At 49.0% G+C, this 15,865-nt stretch overlaps 1 protein-coding gene across 1 annotated transcript in view; it reads left to right on the forward strand.

Moving 5' to 3' along the window:
- Window positions 1–11,530: 11,530 nt before the first annotated feature.
- Window positions 11,531–15,865, forward strand: part of adcy8 (adenylate cyclase 8 (brain)) — a gene marked incomplete at both ends in the record, with an annotated part of 149,897 nt that continues 145,562 nt past the window's right edge. The window contains one exon of the mRNA XM_079244347.1: window positions 11,531–12,451. Coding sequence (XP_079100473.1) covers window positions 11,531–12,451 — 921 coding nt within the window. The remainder of the gene's footprint in view (window positions 12,452–15,865) is intronic.

Genomic DNA, 15,865 nt, shown 5'->3' on the forward strand with positions numbered 1-15,865 from the left:
TCCTGACTTCTGAAGGTAATTATCCTCATTATTTATCATTAAGGGCTTCAAAGCAAAGGTGTGTGAAGATCGGTGTGCACCCACAAGCTTTTCTTTCTTGTTTTTTTGGGACTTAGAGCTTCCAGCGTTGCCTCTGGCACTTTCTTCCTCATTTATTTTCTGAACCATCTGACTTTTCTCTTCAGAATACTTACAAAACTTTGCTTGTTGTAAAAACAACAACATTTCTCTGAACATATAAACTTAAAATAATACTCTGGTGAAGTATATTTTGTCCATGTTGACAGACAAGTAAAAATAATGAAGTCTGTCTTTGTTTCCTTTCAGACTTTTCCAGCTCTTGAAAGTAATGAAGTGGTGTGTTTTCACCCTGGAACATATTAAGACTCAGACAGCTTGTGCTACAGAAGCCCTCACAGACCTTGTCTCCATGTCTTCTGTGGGAGAAATGGACCAGAAAACCTGCCTGCTGGAGGAATTAATTAGGTTATTACTCACGCTACTCAGACAACAGCACAGTTTGAACAAACAAAAATAAATAATGTGGAATAAATCATGATGCAGGAGGGAAATTGTAAGAGCTGAAGTGTGAAATGTTGGTAGCTGCAGCGGTCGACAAATGAGGTGGTAAATGACCTTCACAGCAGGTGTCTGGAGCCTGAAAAGAGATGGAGAAACTGTGCCGGTAGATGACGGGGGTGAAATACGCCGAGCAGTAAGGAGGAAAGTATTACTGCTGCAGGGTCAAAGGTTCGCCTGAGGACACACAGAGGATGATAAGATACTTTCCACAAGGAATTATGATTCACCTGCAGAAAACATTTATGCTCCTCCCTTATGTATGTTGGGAACTAACTGGGACGTCTGTTTCGACACACGCCGTCGCCATTATTGTTTTTTACACTGCCCTGGTTGTTCAGTCAGTTCATCCACTAGGGGGCAGCGCTGAGTTCAGAGTTAATGTCTGTGTTTTGACCAAGCAACAACCTCCGGTGGTTAAATGTGAAGCCTATGCAGAAGTACATAAAACTGCAGTTCCCCCTTCATCCACTAGGGGCTGCAAAATAGAACAAATCCCCATAGACTCCCATGTTAAAAAGACCAACTTCACAGCAGAAATAAACATGTTTACAGCAGAAATAAACATGTTTACAGCCTGGTTCAATAAACCATTTTAGGTTTAATAGGTCAAGTTTACCTTCATGACAACTGTGGGGGGAGTGAATTTTTTTTCTAACTCGCCCGTTTAAAACTAATTTAATCTCGAAATTCGGCATATTAAGAGGTGTCTCATTTTGATTGACAGGTATCCGATCTCCCGCTTCAAGTCAGAAGAACGCAGACCAACCGCGGTTTTTAGCCGGTTTACAACGTGACTTAGCTTTAGCCTGCTTACCTCGGTTAGCTGGTTAGCTCCTGTTATCTCCGGGTTAGCTTGGTTAGCTCTTAGCTACAGAAAGCTCGGAGTTCCCTCGATGTCAATCATCCACCATGACACTCACAGCCCCCCTCTTAGCTCTTCATCTTTCCATTTTTGAATATTCCGGGCGAGACGACACGCATGACCCTGCCAAGATGGCGATGGTAGGAACCGCCCAATGAGATCAAATTCAGCTCTTCAGAAACCTACAGATGACGTCACGGAGGCTCCGCTCATCTATGCAATGGTTATTGTACACAGAGTACTCTGCTAAGTGACATTAGCAAACCAGCTAAAATTACGAAGAGAACTATTTTATAGTTTAATACTCCTTCTTTTGAGGTGCAGTCCTGGGTTGTCTTCATTTGGAAGGTTTTTATGGCCCTCACTCTTCCACTTCCACCGTCCAGAAGAGAATCGAGATACCGAGGGTAGCGCTGTAGGGTAGAAATGTCTGCATCTTAGATGGTGTTTCCTCAGCAGATGGCTGCAGAACTAACTGCAACGTTCCTGGTTTTCTGATCATTCCTGTTTTACTTTTCATGGTTGTAATTTTCAGATGCTGTAAAATAATTTAAATAAAGGAATAAAGGAAAATAAAAATAAATAAAATTAATCAGCAATACTTCAGAGGTTCAGGAGGGATAAGCATTGATGAAAGAAGAGAATTCATCCTAAAACATAATTCATTACTTCAACAGATTACTGGACTAGTTTAGTTGTAAATCTGAGCTAAACTGTTCTTAAATACATTTATCAAGAAGAAAAACCCAAATAAAACCCTAACAGGAACAGAAAACAGGCAGAATGACTGTCTGGTGGTGAAGCACTTGATTCATGATTCATAATCGCATTAACTGATAAAATAATCCAAAATTAGACAAAAAAAACAAAAAAAAAACAGGAAAAATGAACAAACTTCTTGTTTCTGGCAGATTGTGCCTCCAGGCAGGGACAGATGATAAGATCTCCTGCAGAGCTAAAAACCTTCCCATGTCCCCTTCCATTATTCAAGGTAGCTTCTATTTTGGTTGGGGAGTTCGCTGTGGGGCAGAGCCCGCGCAGGGACCTCAGCCCTGACACACCATCAGGTGATGGCTCGGGGAAAGGACGCTTTTGTCCTTCATGCCCGCGCTCTCCGTCGTTAAGCTCCGCGCATGCGAAGGCAGGGCGAGCCGTACCTCATTAGCTGTCATCTCGTCGCTAAAACCGAAAATTATGGCCTGCTGGGATTGATGAGCTGCCAGGTGTGACCCTGCCGAGCTTTCAGCCGGCTGACACCCTGAAACGAACGGTTCTGTGGCAAACAGCTTCATTTCTGAGGCAGTTTTGACAGTTTAATGACTGCATGGCCAATCAGAATGATGCATTTCTGATAACGTATGCAGCCCGAGTCAGGGAAGCGTTTGACCCTGGCATGCCGTCGAGGCCAAATCGGCTTGTTTTACATGAAACAGCAGTAAAGCTACGATAAACCAGGTTTGTTTCGCCTGATATTTTATCACGTTTCCTAAATAAATAAAAACAGTTCTGAATTTTATACTTTTATTCAGGTTCTGCACATTTAAGCACACAGGCCTCTTTCTGTTTGGATGGATTTCAGACCTTCCACCGTTGGCTAGATGAGAAGAGTAGTGAAATTTTCCACATTAACCACGCCCACCTCAAATCCAACCAATCACAATGCTTCTTGGAGAAGCAGCTTCTGCTCGGCTGATGCGTCGGGAACAAGCTGGAAGATGTCCCCCACCACGTCCACCAGGACAAAACGACATCTGTTGCCCTCACGGCCTCGGGAAGACGAATACGCTCTGGTTGTTCAGTCAGTTCAGTCCACCAGGGGGCAGTGCTGAGTTCAGAGTTAATGTCGGTGTTTTGACCATTGACTATCTATGAAAGATGGACGGAGCCTCCAGCGGTTCACTGCAAAAACTGAAGTCTAAGTAAGATTAAAAATCTTAAATTGAGTACACTTATGCTTATTTTTTTTTTAAAAAGATAAGATGATTCTTAGTTTTCATGCCAGAGAATTTTTACTTGTTTTGGGAATCTTGACCAAATTTTCTTGTTCTGTTGGCAGATAATTTATCTTATTTTAAGCAACATTTACCTCATTTTTGTATATTTTTTTCTTGTTTGTTAAGGCTGAGTTTTAGCAGTGCTAAATGTGAAGCCAATGCAGAAGTGCATAAAACTGCAGTTCCCCCTTCATCCACTAGAGGCTCCAAAACAGAGCAAATCCCCATAGACTCCCATGTTAAAAAGACCAACTTCACAGCAGAAATAAACATGTTTACAGCAGAAATAAACATGTTTACAGCAAAAATTAACATGTTTACAGCAGAAATAAACATGTTTACAGCAAAAATTAACATGTTTACAGCAGGAATAAACATGTTTACAGCTGAAATAAACATGTTTACAGCAGGAATAAACATGTTTACAGCTGAAATAAACATGTTTACAGCAGGAATAAACATGTTTACAGCAGAAATAAACATGTTTACAGCAGGAATAAACATGTTTACAGCCTGGTTTAATTAGTCAGGTTTACCTTCATGACAACTGTGGGTGGAATGAATTTTTTTCTAACTCGCCCGTTTAAAAGGAATTTAATCTCGAAGTTCTGCATATTTAGGGGGCGTGTCCTTTTGATTGACAGGTGCCCGACCTCCCGCTTCAAGTCAGAAGAATGTAGAACAACCACTGTTCTCAGGAAGACGAACACGCTCTGGCTGACTCTATAACGGGCTGAAAAGCGGCTTTTTCGTTTCCGTGGCGACTTATTGTCGGCCTGGCCTCGCTGTGATGTTGCGTTTTACAGATGTGAGAAGTGCTGCTTCGCTTTGTCCCCCATCAGCGATGATGTCCCACTTACAGGACAAGTAAAGGGCATGTTGGATACCAGCCGCCTCTTTCTGGGGCTTGACAGACTCAGTTTGTGGGGTGTGTTGGGGTGTGTGTGTGTGTGTGTGTTAGTAATTCTCCTTTCCTGGGAATCAGCAGAAAGAAGAGCTACTGTAGACACACGGCAGAAGAGAGGATGTAAAAATAGACTGCATAGCAATGAGGCAACTTCCCTCTCGCCTGGAGCCATGTGTGGGGGTTGCAGCTCCTCACAAGGACCTCTCGCAGATCCTCAAGGTTTTAGAAGGAAATAATTTTACCCAATCTAATCTGGGTCCAGCGAGCTCTGACAAGCCTTGGCACCGCTTCTCACGGATAAGGAAAAGTGGGGCAAGATGCTTGCACCCAGCAGGGGATGATGGAACCTCATCCGAGCACGTTTCCCTCTGCAGAGCATGTGGATGACACTTTAAATGAACAGGAATTAATCTCGCTCTAACCGGCGTCCCCGTGGCAAGCCAGGGAGCGCAGATCTGCCGTGGATGATTGTAAAAACATCTCTGGGGAGTTCTGGTGATTTATTTGAAGTTTAATGTTGGTGATTAACATGTGAGGGTCTGCGAGCAGCAGATTATCATTCTCAGGCTTTATCACTGCCGGTATTATTTACATTTCCTCAGCTCAGGGTGTTTACATTGAGGACAGCAGCAGAATAAATGGCAAATTAAAGATTACTAACATTACAAATCAGAAGTAATCCTGCATGGAAGGACACATGAGAACATATGTCATACACAGTCCTGATACATAATAAACATTTTGTATGGAAGTAAGTATGAAATGAGTTTTCATGCAGCTGCATGAAAACTTAATGAGTTAATGGAGGTGTCTGCACGCCGGCAGCATGCGGATCAACAACGCAGCTTATATGCAACCGAAACAAGTCAAAGCTGCTTGTTTCTGTTGCCTCTGCTGGTTCAGTGGAGACTAGAGGATGAAAAGAAGAAAAATCTATGAAATCTTGTGATTTAATTAATGACAAGTTCATGAAATCAATTATATTTGGATTTATTGTACCTGAATATCATTTGGTTTTATTTTTCATCTTTTTATTTTATATCATACAAACATCCATTTCTGTCTTTCAAAATGATTTATTTGACTTTAATTCAGGGCTGTCCAGATCCATAAGCCTGTTGTCCGACTGCATGATGACTGATACGGTTCTGTCAGGTGCGTTGAAGCAGGGAAACATGTCAAAGTTGCAGCACAGCATCAGAGACACCCTAAAAACACCTGGAGATGAGGAATGGTTTACTCTGAGAGGAAAACGTTCGCAGCAGGATCAGTAAAACGATGAGAAAGATGTTAAAAACCTTTTTCTGAACCGGAACACGTCGGCACGCCGCCGTTGGTCCATCGTTCCTCTGATGGCTTCAGGAACCCGGAGTGGAGGAGCCATAAATGTAGTTTATGTGGGGAATTATCTCTGGGTGGATGGTTGGTGTTATATTGTTGTCATGGTGATATGAATTGGGGTCACGTGGATGTGGATCGGTGTAGGGCTGAGGAGTTAAAAGGGCACGGTCAGCCCGTCACTCTGGGTTTTGCTGGAGAGGACAGCTGGGAAGCTGTAAGTTTTTGTTGACCGCTCTAATAGATGCACATTTGACGTTGACATATTATACTGCTGCAATTACATCGTCTCCGATCATCAGGCAGTTTATGTAACAGTTTTCAATAAACAAATCCACGATATATGGACTTATGTGCGTCATTTGGGAACCACCAACAGCGCGTCAAACAAATGGACCGGCCCAGTCGTCGCCTCAGTAGTACCGTGGAAGTCGCTACACGGAGCTTTATTCTCCAGTAGAGAGCATCCAAACCAGCAATAAGCTACAAACCAAACCAGGAGTTGCCAACAGTGTTGGGCGTTTCCCTGCTGCAACGCACCTGACAAACGGCCAACCCAGTTAGCAGACTTGTGCAGAGGTGGACATCAAAGTGGAGCGGAGTTGGACTAAACTTCATAACAGGCTGATTAAATGAGATGAAATTCAGTAGATTTCATGCAGCCTGTAAGCTGCATGTGCAGAAAGAAACACACCTGTGTTCACCTGAAGGAAACGCTCCATCACCAGTCGGTAACGGACTTCGCTCGAGATTTTACAAGAACTGCTGCTAATGCGAGGTAGCTACGCAGCAGTTTGGGGGTTTCTAGTTGCGGTGGAGAATTCCCTTTTCTTCCTCATTTCCTTTTTAAAACTCTGAAATTTGTTCCACACCGCGCCATCTTTACTGGAAATGAACTGGTCACATGACCCATAGGACTGGGCGATGAATCGCATTGTAATCTCAGTACGATCTGGGTTTCCAATGATGATAAAAATAAAAGTGTGTGATTATTTTTCTCTCTGCAGTTTCCTCTCCTGCTGTCTTCAGCTGCTAATCGAGCGTCTCTGGCGTTGCAGCGCTGTGCTGTAAACTCCTCCCACAGCCGCTTTGCTGTCATTCAGACACTGTTGCCAACTTGGAGACTTTCTCGCTAAATCTGGAGACTTTTGTTGTTAAAAGCGACAAATCTAGCAACTTTTACTGGAGTTATTAGAGACTTTTCTGGTGTTTTGGCGACTGACTTGAAGGCACATATTGTTCTGCAGTTACTGTAAGGAAGGAGCAGCGGGAGCCTCTCCCGTCCTAAAGCACTCCCAGGCGGCCAGTCTCAGTCGGCTCCGGCTGCAGGTCAATGTAGAATAACTGCAGTAGGTTGTGGAAGTTCACCTAAACATAGTTTATACCATTGTCACTGACAACTGGCTGCTTTATTTTCCTATACATAGTTCGGCCAGTTAAACACTGTAATATCCCTCCGTTACGGGGCGTTACCATAGCAACGCGTTAACCAGCTGGTTCAGATCAGCCGTCTTTTAACAGGTGAATGAGAGAAACGCGCTGCAGCCTGACAGCGGTTGTTTGGCATAAAATGTACATCCAGGCCAACGTAAAATAGTTCCTATATAAGCAGTTAAAGCAGATTAAACAACTCGGAACCGTGAATTAGACGGTTATAATGTACGACACGGAGTCTAGAACACCACGACGCGCAGCGTTGTTTATAAATACTGGATAATCGTGGTAAATAATCCAGATCTCAATTTCAGGCAAAATAATCAAGATTATAATTTTTGTCATAATCTAGCGGCCCTACATGACCCGCCACATCACGTCCAGGGACACGTTATTCTGACGAAGGACTTCCAGCTCCAGAGCCTGGTCTTTCTGCTGTTCCTCTGGTTCTCCTTGCTGATCAGTGGTTGTTTTCTGGCTCCACAGCTGTTTGTCTCATTGATCCTGTGTAAATGTTCTTCCTTTCACAGCTTGTCTATGAAATATTTACATAAAAATGATGCCATATTCACCACATCTCTCCCTGGAAGTCGACGCTTCCCCACCTGCCTTCCAGTTTATCAGGATGTGTTGGGCAGCGCTGAACCCAGTTTTAGTTGTTTCTGTATCTCCTGCAGATGTTCCTCTTCCGAGGAAAGACAGGACATGTTGAAGCAACGAGAAGCTGCTTGTTGCACCGGTCGGGGCTCAATGTTTAAAGGCTGCTATTTGCTTGATTAAATCCAGGGAGCCCACCTGGATAGTCTGGAAGTAAAACTTTGTGGTCTGAACTGAGGAAAGATTAAGGAGTTTTTTGTAAAACATGTTGAGTAGACCAACCAGTAAGGACACCAGAGCTTCAGTTCAAACTTATTTTCCCACCAAAAATATGAAAACTGGAACCGAATCACGAGTTGAACTAAAGCAGCTGATAAAACGGATCAGTTAGACTCAAAAACCAAAATAAAGAAAGTCAAAGAAACGAACAAACAACAAACAAAGCAAAAGAAAAATGTCTGCAGCATGTTGGCAGGATGCAGCGGCCAATCAGAATCCTCCGCTGTGGCCACGCCCCCGCTGCAACAGGAAGGACTGAACCCAGAAACATAATGCGACCTGATGGTCACCCCTCAGGACTCGAGGACTGCAGTCCTGCAAGTGTTTCCCTGCTGCAACACACCTGACTCAGACCAATGTGTAATAAGACTGGTGGAGAGCTGGACTTCTGCACAAGTCAAGTGTGTTGCAGCAGGGAAACTCCTAACACATGTAGGACTGCGGTCCACCTCTGCTGTAAGATGTGTGAAACTGGATCCAGTGGTGTGGGGGGGGGGGGGGGGGGGGGGGGGGGGGGGGGGGCATGTGCCGGAGCCTTCACGCTGCTCTCTCCAACACAACTGTTTGGTTTCATGTTTTACTTTCAGCTTGTTTTCATCTTTTCATTTGTTGAAGGATGATGACGTGTCGACGTGACAAAACAAAGCACAGTGAAATGGCAGAGGAACATGGATGTGGCCTGAGCCCAGGGGGGCATCGGCATGCGTTTGAGCTTCCTGGCGGTGATGGGGACCGGACAGACCCCTGAAGGACAACGTATACTGACAGACTTCTTCTCAGGTTGCAGAACCGAGTTAAACTAGATCTTAGGGATCTTTGGTAACCTGTGGCGGACTGGATACCGGTCCGGGGTCCGCCTCTCTCCTCGTGGCCCCTGCAACGCTGCACTAGAATAAACAGGCAGCATTTACAGCCTGTTGCAAACAAACATGTAGTCTCAGCGAAGATCAACCAGTCGGACCGACAGAAAGCAGCAAACTGCAGGTTGCAGCCCGGAGGCAAGGCTGAAATATCCAATGGCCATTATGGCCACACCCACTGGGGGCCCATGTGGGGAAACACCAGCAGGTTGGACATGAAACTAAATGTACATAAAAGCCGGATGGTTCCACCACAGTGTCCAGTGTGTTGCTACTGGTACCACTGGCTGAGAGATGTTAGAAATGTCATTTCATTCATAATTTTCACAACGTTATGGTGGGGAAGGGGGGCCCTGGAACATTCTGGGCCCAGGGGCCTGTGCACTTTTAATCCGGCCCTGCATAGAGGACAAAACAAGAAGAACCAGGACCAAAAACCCAGCAGGGACCTGAACCAGGACCTGATAGATGCATTGGACCTTTGACTGAAATCTCATCGGAAACGGTCGCCATAGAAACGTGGCTGAGGGAACATGACAAAAGAACTGGACTGAAGATCAGAAGCAACAGGTCTGATTGGGGGAGGGATCCTCTCCAGAACCTGGACCTGAACCTCACGGAAGCGGATCGGGATCATCTGGATGGCAGAAAGAGTCCTTCAAGGATCCTGCAGGACTCCAGAAAACTGATCAACCATGATGAAGGGCTGTGGAAGGAGGTTGGAGGACAAAGAAGCTCAAAGCAAACGTTGATTTTCAAGCTTTGCTTAAGGAATGTGTTGAATCTGGAGAAGCCTCACAACCCTAGACCTGGTCTAAACCTGGTCTAGGATCAGCTCCAGGTCCTAGACCTGGTCTAGGATCAGCTAGATCTGGTCTAGACCTGGTCTAGGATCAGCTCCAACAAGTCCAGAGGAGGCAGAGCCAGCATGGAGGCTGGTCCTGAAGCAGCCGAACCGCCTGATGGAGGGTAGAGGAGGGGAGGAAGGAGGGAGGAAAGAGGGGAGGAAGGAGGGAAGAAGGAGGGAGGAAAGAGGGGAGGAAGGAGGGAGGAAAGAGGGGAGGAAGGAGGGAGGAAAGAGGGGAAGAAGGAGGGAGGAAAGAGGGGAGGAAGGAGGGAGGAAAGAGGGGAGGAAGGAGGGAGGAAAGAGGGAGGAAGGAGGGAAGAAGGAGGGAGGAAGGAGGGAGGAAAGAGGGGAGGAAGGAGGGAGGAAAGAGGGAGGAAGGAGGGAAGAAGGAGGGAGGAAAGAGGGGAGGAAGGAGGGAGGAAAGAGGGGAGGAAGGAGGGAGGAAAGAGGGGAAGAAGGAGGGAGGAAAGAGGGGAGGAAGGAGGGAGGAAAGAGGGGAGGAAGGAGGGAGGAAAGAGGGAGGAAGGAGGGAAGAAGGAGGGAGGAAAGAGGGAGGAAGGAGGGAGGAAAGAGGGGAGGAAGGAGGGAGGAAAGAGGGAGGAAGGAGGGAGGAAAGGGGAGGAAGGAGGGAGGAAAGAGGGGAGGAAGGAGGGAGGAAAGGGGGAGGAAGAAGGGAAGAAGGAGGGATGATGCGTCGGAGGGAGGAGAGCTGGAGAGGAGCGGGGACAAGAAGCGCGTGGGATGAGACAGACGGTTGAGAAAGAGAGAGAGGGAACGCACACACACACAAACACACACACGCGCGCTGAGGTGACGTCAAAGCAGAGCGCAGCTCGCTCGCGCCGCCGTGCCTCTCGCGGACCAGCATCACACTCTTCCAATCGGCTCCACGCTGCCGCCGCACGCGCTGTTCAGCACCGAGGAGGAGAGGAGAAGGGGGAGAAAAGCGGGGGAGGCAGAGGAGGAAGGAGGAAGGAGGCTCCGCGCTCATCCTCGCGCGCAGCACCGGGAAGTAACGGACGTTGTCTGCTGGATGGACACGCGCCAGTAGGAGGACGGCAGTGTGCTCACCCCTCTCTCACCCCTCTCCCCCCGCGGCGGACAGGTGTTGCCCCCCCCCCAACGTCGATGGAAGGGCTGCACGGCGGCTCGCGCATTGATCCTGTAGCAGAGCCTCGTGCGCAACAACAAGTTGCTGGTTGGTGAATCAGAGGAGCTCGCGGAGCTGCTGGACGTTCTGCTTCCTGCTGGGCCTCTCCCCCAGCATGACCTTCCCGGACCTGTTGGGCTGTTACTGGTTCCCAGTTTGACCAGAACATTTGGATTACCAGCTGGAGCTTTTTCTTCTTCTACTTCTTGTCTTCCTGTTAGCGCGCGCGCGGAGGCACAGCTGGCAGAGGATGGAGAAGTGATCAGATCCAGTTGTGCCAACGACGCACGAGCCGCTCCTGACACCCCACACCCGCGCGCCGCGCGCACAGCCGACCCCAGCCTCGCTCCTCGCGGATCCCGGCTCACCCTGATGGTTCCGACTGCTGGCGCGCGGTGGCTCGAGCGCCTGCTTGGACACGCCGCGCGCTGACTTGCCGCGTGGAACATGCTTCACTGCCGCGGTGGGATTTACGCGCCGTTTCTCCCGTGGATCCGTTCCCTTGACAATGACCCCCGACAGCGTTTCACCCCGCGCGCCCCTCTCGCTACAACCCCGGAGAAAAGCACGCGCCCCCGGTTGGATGCGCACGAGAGGACGTCGCTGATCTGACTGACGGCCGGGAGGTGAGGGAAACGAGCGAACCCACACAGACGATCTGAGCAGAAACGCGCGAGAGCATGGAGCTGTCCGAGGTCCGCTGCTCCAGCGCGAGCGAGGAGCTGTACACCATCAACAAGACCCCCAGCAGCAACAACAGCAACAGCAGCGGCAGCGGCGGGAGCGGCAGCGCGCGACCCAAGCGGCTGCTGTGGCAGAACGCGGTGCGGCACATCACCGAGCAGCGCTTCATCCACGAGCAGGGCGGGGGGGGCGGGGGAGGGGGGAAAGGCATCGGGCCGGACGAGCCCCTGGACCCGAGCCAGGGCGCGCGGAAGCAGTCCGCGGGGCGGACCTCGGTGGGAGACCGGCACAACAACGGCGGGACCAAGGTGTTCCCGGAGCGCGCGAGCAGCGACCTGGGCTTCCTGCAGATCGACTGCGCTCCCAGCAACTCGGACTTCTTCCTGAACTGGGGCTACACGTACCGGGGCGTGATCTTCCCCACCCTGCGGAACGCCTTCAAGTCGCGCGACCTGGAGCGGCTGTACCAGCGCTACTTCCTGGGCCAGAGGCGCAAGTCCGTGGTGGTGATGAACATCCTGGACGTGGTGACCAAGCTCACCCTGCTCGTGCTGCACCTCACCCTGGCCTCCTCCCCGATGGACCCCATCAAGGGGACCCTGCTGGGCTTCTTCACCGGCATCGAGGTGGTTATTTGTGCCTTAGTGGTGGTGCGGAAGGACACCACGTCGCACAGCTACCTGCAGTACAGCGGCGTGGTGACGTGGGTGGCCATGGCCACGCAGATCCTGGCGGCGGGGCTGGGCTACGGGCTGCTGGGGGACGGGGTGGGCTACGTCCTCTTCACCCTGTTCGCCACCTACAGCATGCTGCCGCTGCCGCTCACCTGGGCCATCCTGGCCGGCCTCCTCACCTCGGGGCTCCACATCCTGGTGCAGCTGCTCATCTCTCAGAGCGCGCGGCTCTCCACCAACCAGGTGCGCCTTCCTCTCCTCCCACTCCTCATCCTCACATCTTAGTGCTTGTGCCCCCCCCCCCCCCCCCCCCCCCGCTCCCAGTTTCCTTCTCATTCCCAGTCTGGTTGGCCTTCATCTCCAGCTGTCCTCCTCCTCTTCATCTTTCATCACTTGTTCTTCCTCTCTCCGTCATGCTGGTGTCCTCCTCCTCTTCCTCAACCCTTCCTCTCATCTCCATCTGCTCTTCCTCCCTCCCTCCTCTTCCTCTTCCCCTGTTATCTCTTCATCTCCACCTTCCTGATGGTGTCTGTGGTGGGAAGCAGAAATCTTTCTGCTGGTTCAGCTGCTGGTGCTTTGGCTGCTTTGCTGCCTTGTTCTGCTGCCTGACTGCTTCTGGAGGTGTGTGTGTGTGTGTGTGTGTGTGTGTGTGTGTGTGTGTCTGCAGACTTACGGTGTTGCCAACGTCGGCTTATTGTTGCAGCTTTTTAATAACTACAAGTTTGTTTGTGACTGCTGAGCTTTCAGCACCAGGAGCTATCCACCCTACACACACACACACACATGTGGACGATCACTAGTGGAAAGTTCAGCGTTATGAGTTCAACCTTCATCCTGAAAGCAAATCTTCATCTTCAGAAACAACTTTTCTCAGACGGGAACGAAACTAACGTTCATTTCCAGGATGTTTCCATCAGCAGGTGCAGTCTCTCACACACACACACACACACACACACACACACACACACACACACACACACACACTGAAAAGCACCAGCTCTGAGCAGGTTGGGCGCCCCCTACTGGGAAACATGATCTCTTTCTTTGAGCGAGCTCCTCCTCCTCTCCATCATGTGTTTACATGAAGACTCCAGATGCGACAGAGAAAAGAGCTGAGATGGAAAATCTTCTATTCATGTTGGAAATGTCTGAAAACACCCAGGATCTGTTGTCACTGCGTCTTTTACTGCAGTGAATCTTCTAATCTGAAGTTTTATTTCTTTTCTTTGCTCGTTTTTCTCTTTTTCTTTCTGATGAAGTGATGTGAATCAGACTTTTAGTTTGCTGAATGTTGATCTGAAATCCCAGGATGTTTGGCGTCGCGGCGGGTCTGCTGAATGCTTTTCTGATGCCGCCTGACCTCGGAGCACAACTGTGTGATTGGTTTGGTTCAAACACGTAGAGAAAGCTGCGGCTGAAAGTGTTCAGATGTTTTCATCTTATTCGCTGCAACGCAGCAGAATGATCCATAGGAGTGAGTCTGGGACGTGCACAAACCCTGCAGGTTGGTTTGATCCAGCCACAGCTGCTGCATGTTCAGCGAGGAGGAGACGCTGCAGAAAGCGTGGCTGATGATGAAGGGCTGCGTGGACCTCAGCTGGACGGAGACGCAGGAGAACATCAGAGGAAGACTCCTGCTTGTGCTTCTGGTGGAGATCAGCGGCAGTGGTGTGAGAGCAGCGCACGTTGCAGGATGAAGCCGTTTACATCCGCAGCTCGCTGTGAAGTCCACGTTCTGCAGAGCCAACATCTCTCTGAGAACTTAGATTTGATCCAAGGTCAACTTCTGCACCTGGTAAACATGGATATCTGCTGAAGTAACATCTACACCAGTGGTCAGCTTGGACAGTGTATAATTATGTGACATGCCTGCCCATGTAAAGAAGTATCGCTGTAGGGATGAGCCTATATAAGTGACTGGCTTTCTCCTGAAGAAGGCCTTCCCCTTTGTGCCACTGATGCTGTGTTAGTCTGGAATAAATGTCGTCTCTTCCTGCCGTCATCGGCGGCTGCTGTGTCCTCTCTGTAGCATCGATAGAATAGAATATTCCACAACAGTGACTCACACCCTGCGGAGCGTTGGCAGCGAAGCAGGAAAACCATCATTCTGCAGTAAAAAGCCGGTTCTGAAGCATCTGCTTGCTGGTTTGTGGGACTTCTTGTTGCTTCGTAAACCCTGCATGATGACGTTCCTGCTGGGAACGTTGGCACTTCGGGTGCGGCTTATAGGCGGGCATGTTGCTGGTACTTTTAACCGACAGCTCAGGCAGACAGGAAACGAACAAACTGAGGATTTCAGGCCCCAGAAATGACAAAAATCCTTATTTAACATGAAAATACCACCATCATGTCTGTAAAGGGGGTTTATTAGTGTACAGATTGAGCAACAGTCCAGTCAGATGGGAAAATATGTTCTGCTGTGTTGGGGTTAATGGTGGCACTGGTGGGCTTCAGTCTGCTTCATTCCAGCCTCTTCTGCAGACCAGTTAGTAGAATCTGAGCTCTGAGAGGCTGCTGGGAGCTGTGGTGCAAAACCATTCAGTGCTTCTGGTCCTTCAGACTTTTCTGAGGTGTCTCAGCCGTGGTCTGGATGGGTTCCTGAAGACCAAACAGGAGCAACGACAGCCTGCAGCTTGGCTCTGCATCGCTGACCAGAGCCTCCCATCGGCCCCGCTCTCATCATTCCCGTTCCTGTTTCCTGACACGTGCACATACAGCCTCACGGCAGAACTCATTTATTCTCCTGCCATGCAGGACGACTCTTCATCGTGATGAATGGCAGCGGTGCTTTGCTCTGCTGGTCCTGCGTTGTGATGAGAGCAGGCGTCAGAATCCAGAAGAACGTTGTGTTTATAGTAACAGGATGTGCTTCAGGACCAGCTGGGATGGTTTTACTGGGCATGTTGGGGGAATTTGGATGAACACCAGTGAGTCAAACCTGGATGTTCAGACTGGTCTCGTTTCTTGAACTTCACCTGCCACTTCCATGCATGACTCGGCTGTTTTAGGCCAGAAGAAATAGAATAAATAGATGAATTTCCACGACTGTTCCAGGTTTAGAGGCGTCCCATCACAGGTACGACGTTTTCTAGTTGTGAACAATGAATGAAATTAAACGAAAAATGCTTCATTTTTCCCTGGAAAATTGCAAAGTGTTCCATATATCGTTAGTATGAAGACCTGTGCCGTATAACATCCCTCCCCAACCACCGCTGGCTCGTATGCAACCAGCTCACCGAACACTGGAACACCTGCAGGTTGACCCAGTTCACTCTGACATTCCCTCCAGATGAATCTGCCGTCCAGCGGTGTGAAAAAGTCTCCAGACGTTCACAAAGTTCCCTTCGCTTCGCTGCACTGGATTCCTGATCTCCTCTCGTTTCAGGTTAGTCATTAGATCTGTAACCTGGGCAACCTTAAAGGCCTCTTTCCACCTTAAAGGCCTCTTTCCACCTTAAGGCCTCTTTCCACCTTAAAGGCGTCTTTCCACCTTAAAGGCGTCTTTCCACCTTAAAGGCGTCTTTCCACCTTAAAGGCCTCTTTCCACCTTAAAGGCCTCTTTCCACCTTAAAGGCGTCTTTCCACCTTAAGGCCTCTTTCCACCTTAAAGGCGTCTTTCCACCTTAAAGGCGTCTTTCCACCTTAAGGCCTCTTTCC

This window comes from Telmatherina bonti (assembly GCF_933228915.1).
Source record: "Telmatherina bonti genome assembly, chromosome: 7".
In the NCBI taxonomy this organism is placed as follows: Eukaryota; Metazoa; Chordata; class Actinopteri; order Atheriniformes; family Telmatherinidae; genus Telmatherina; species Telmatherina bonti.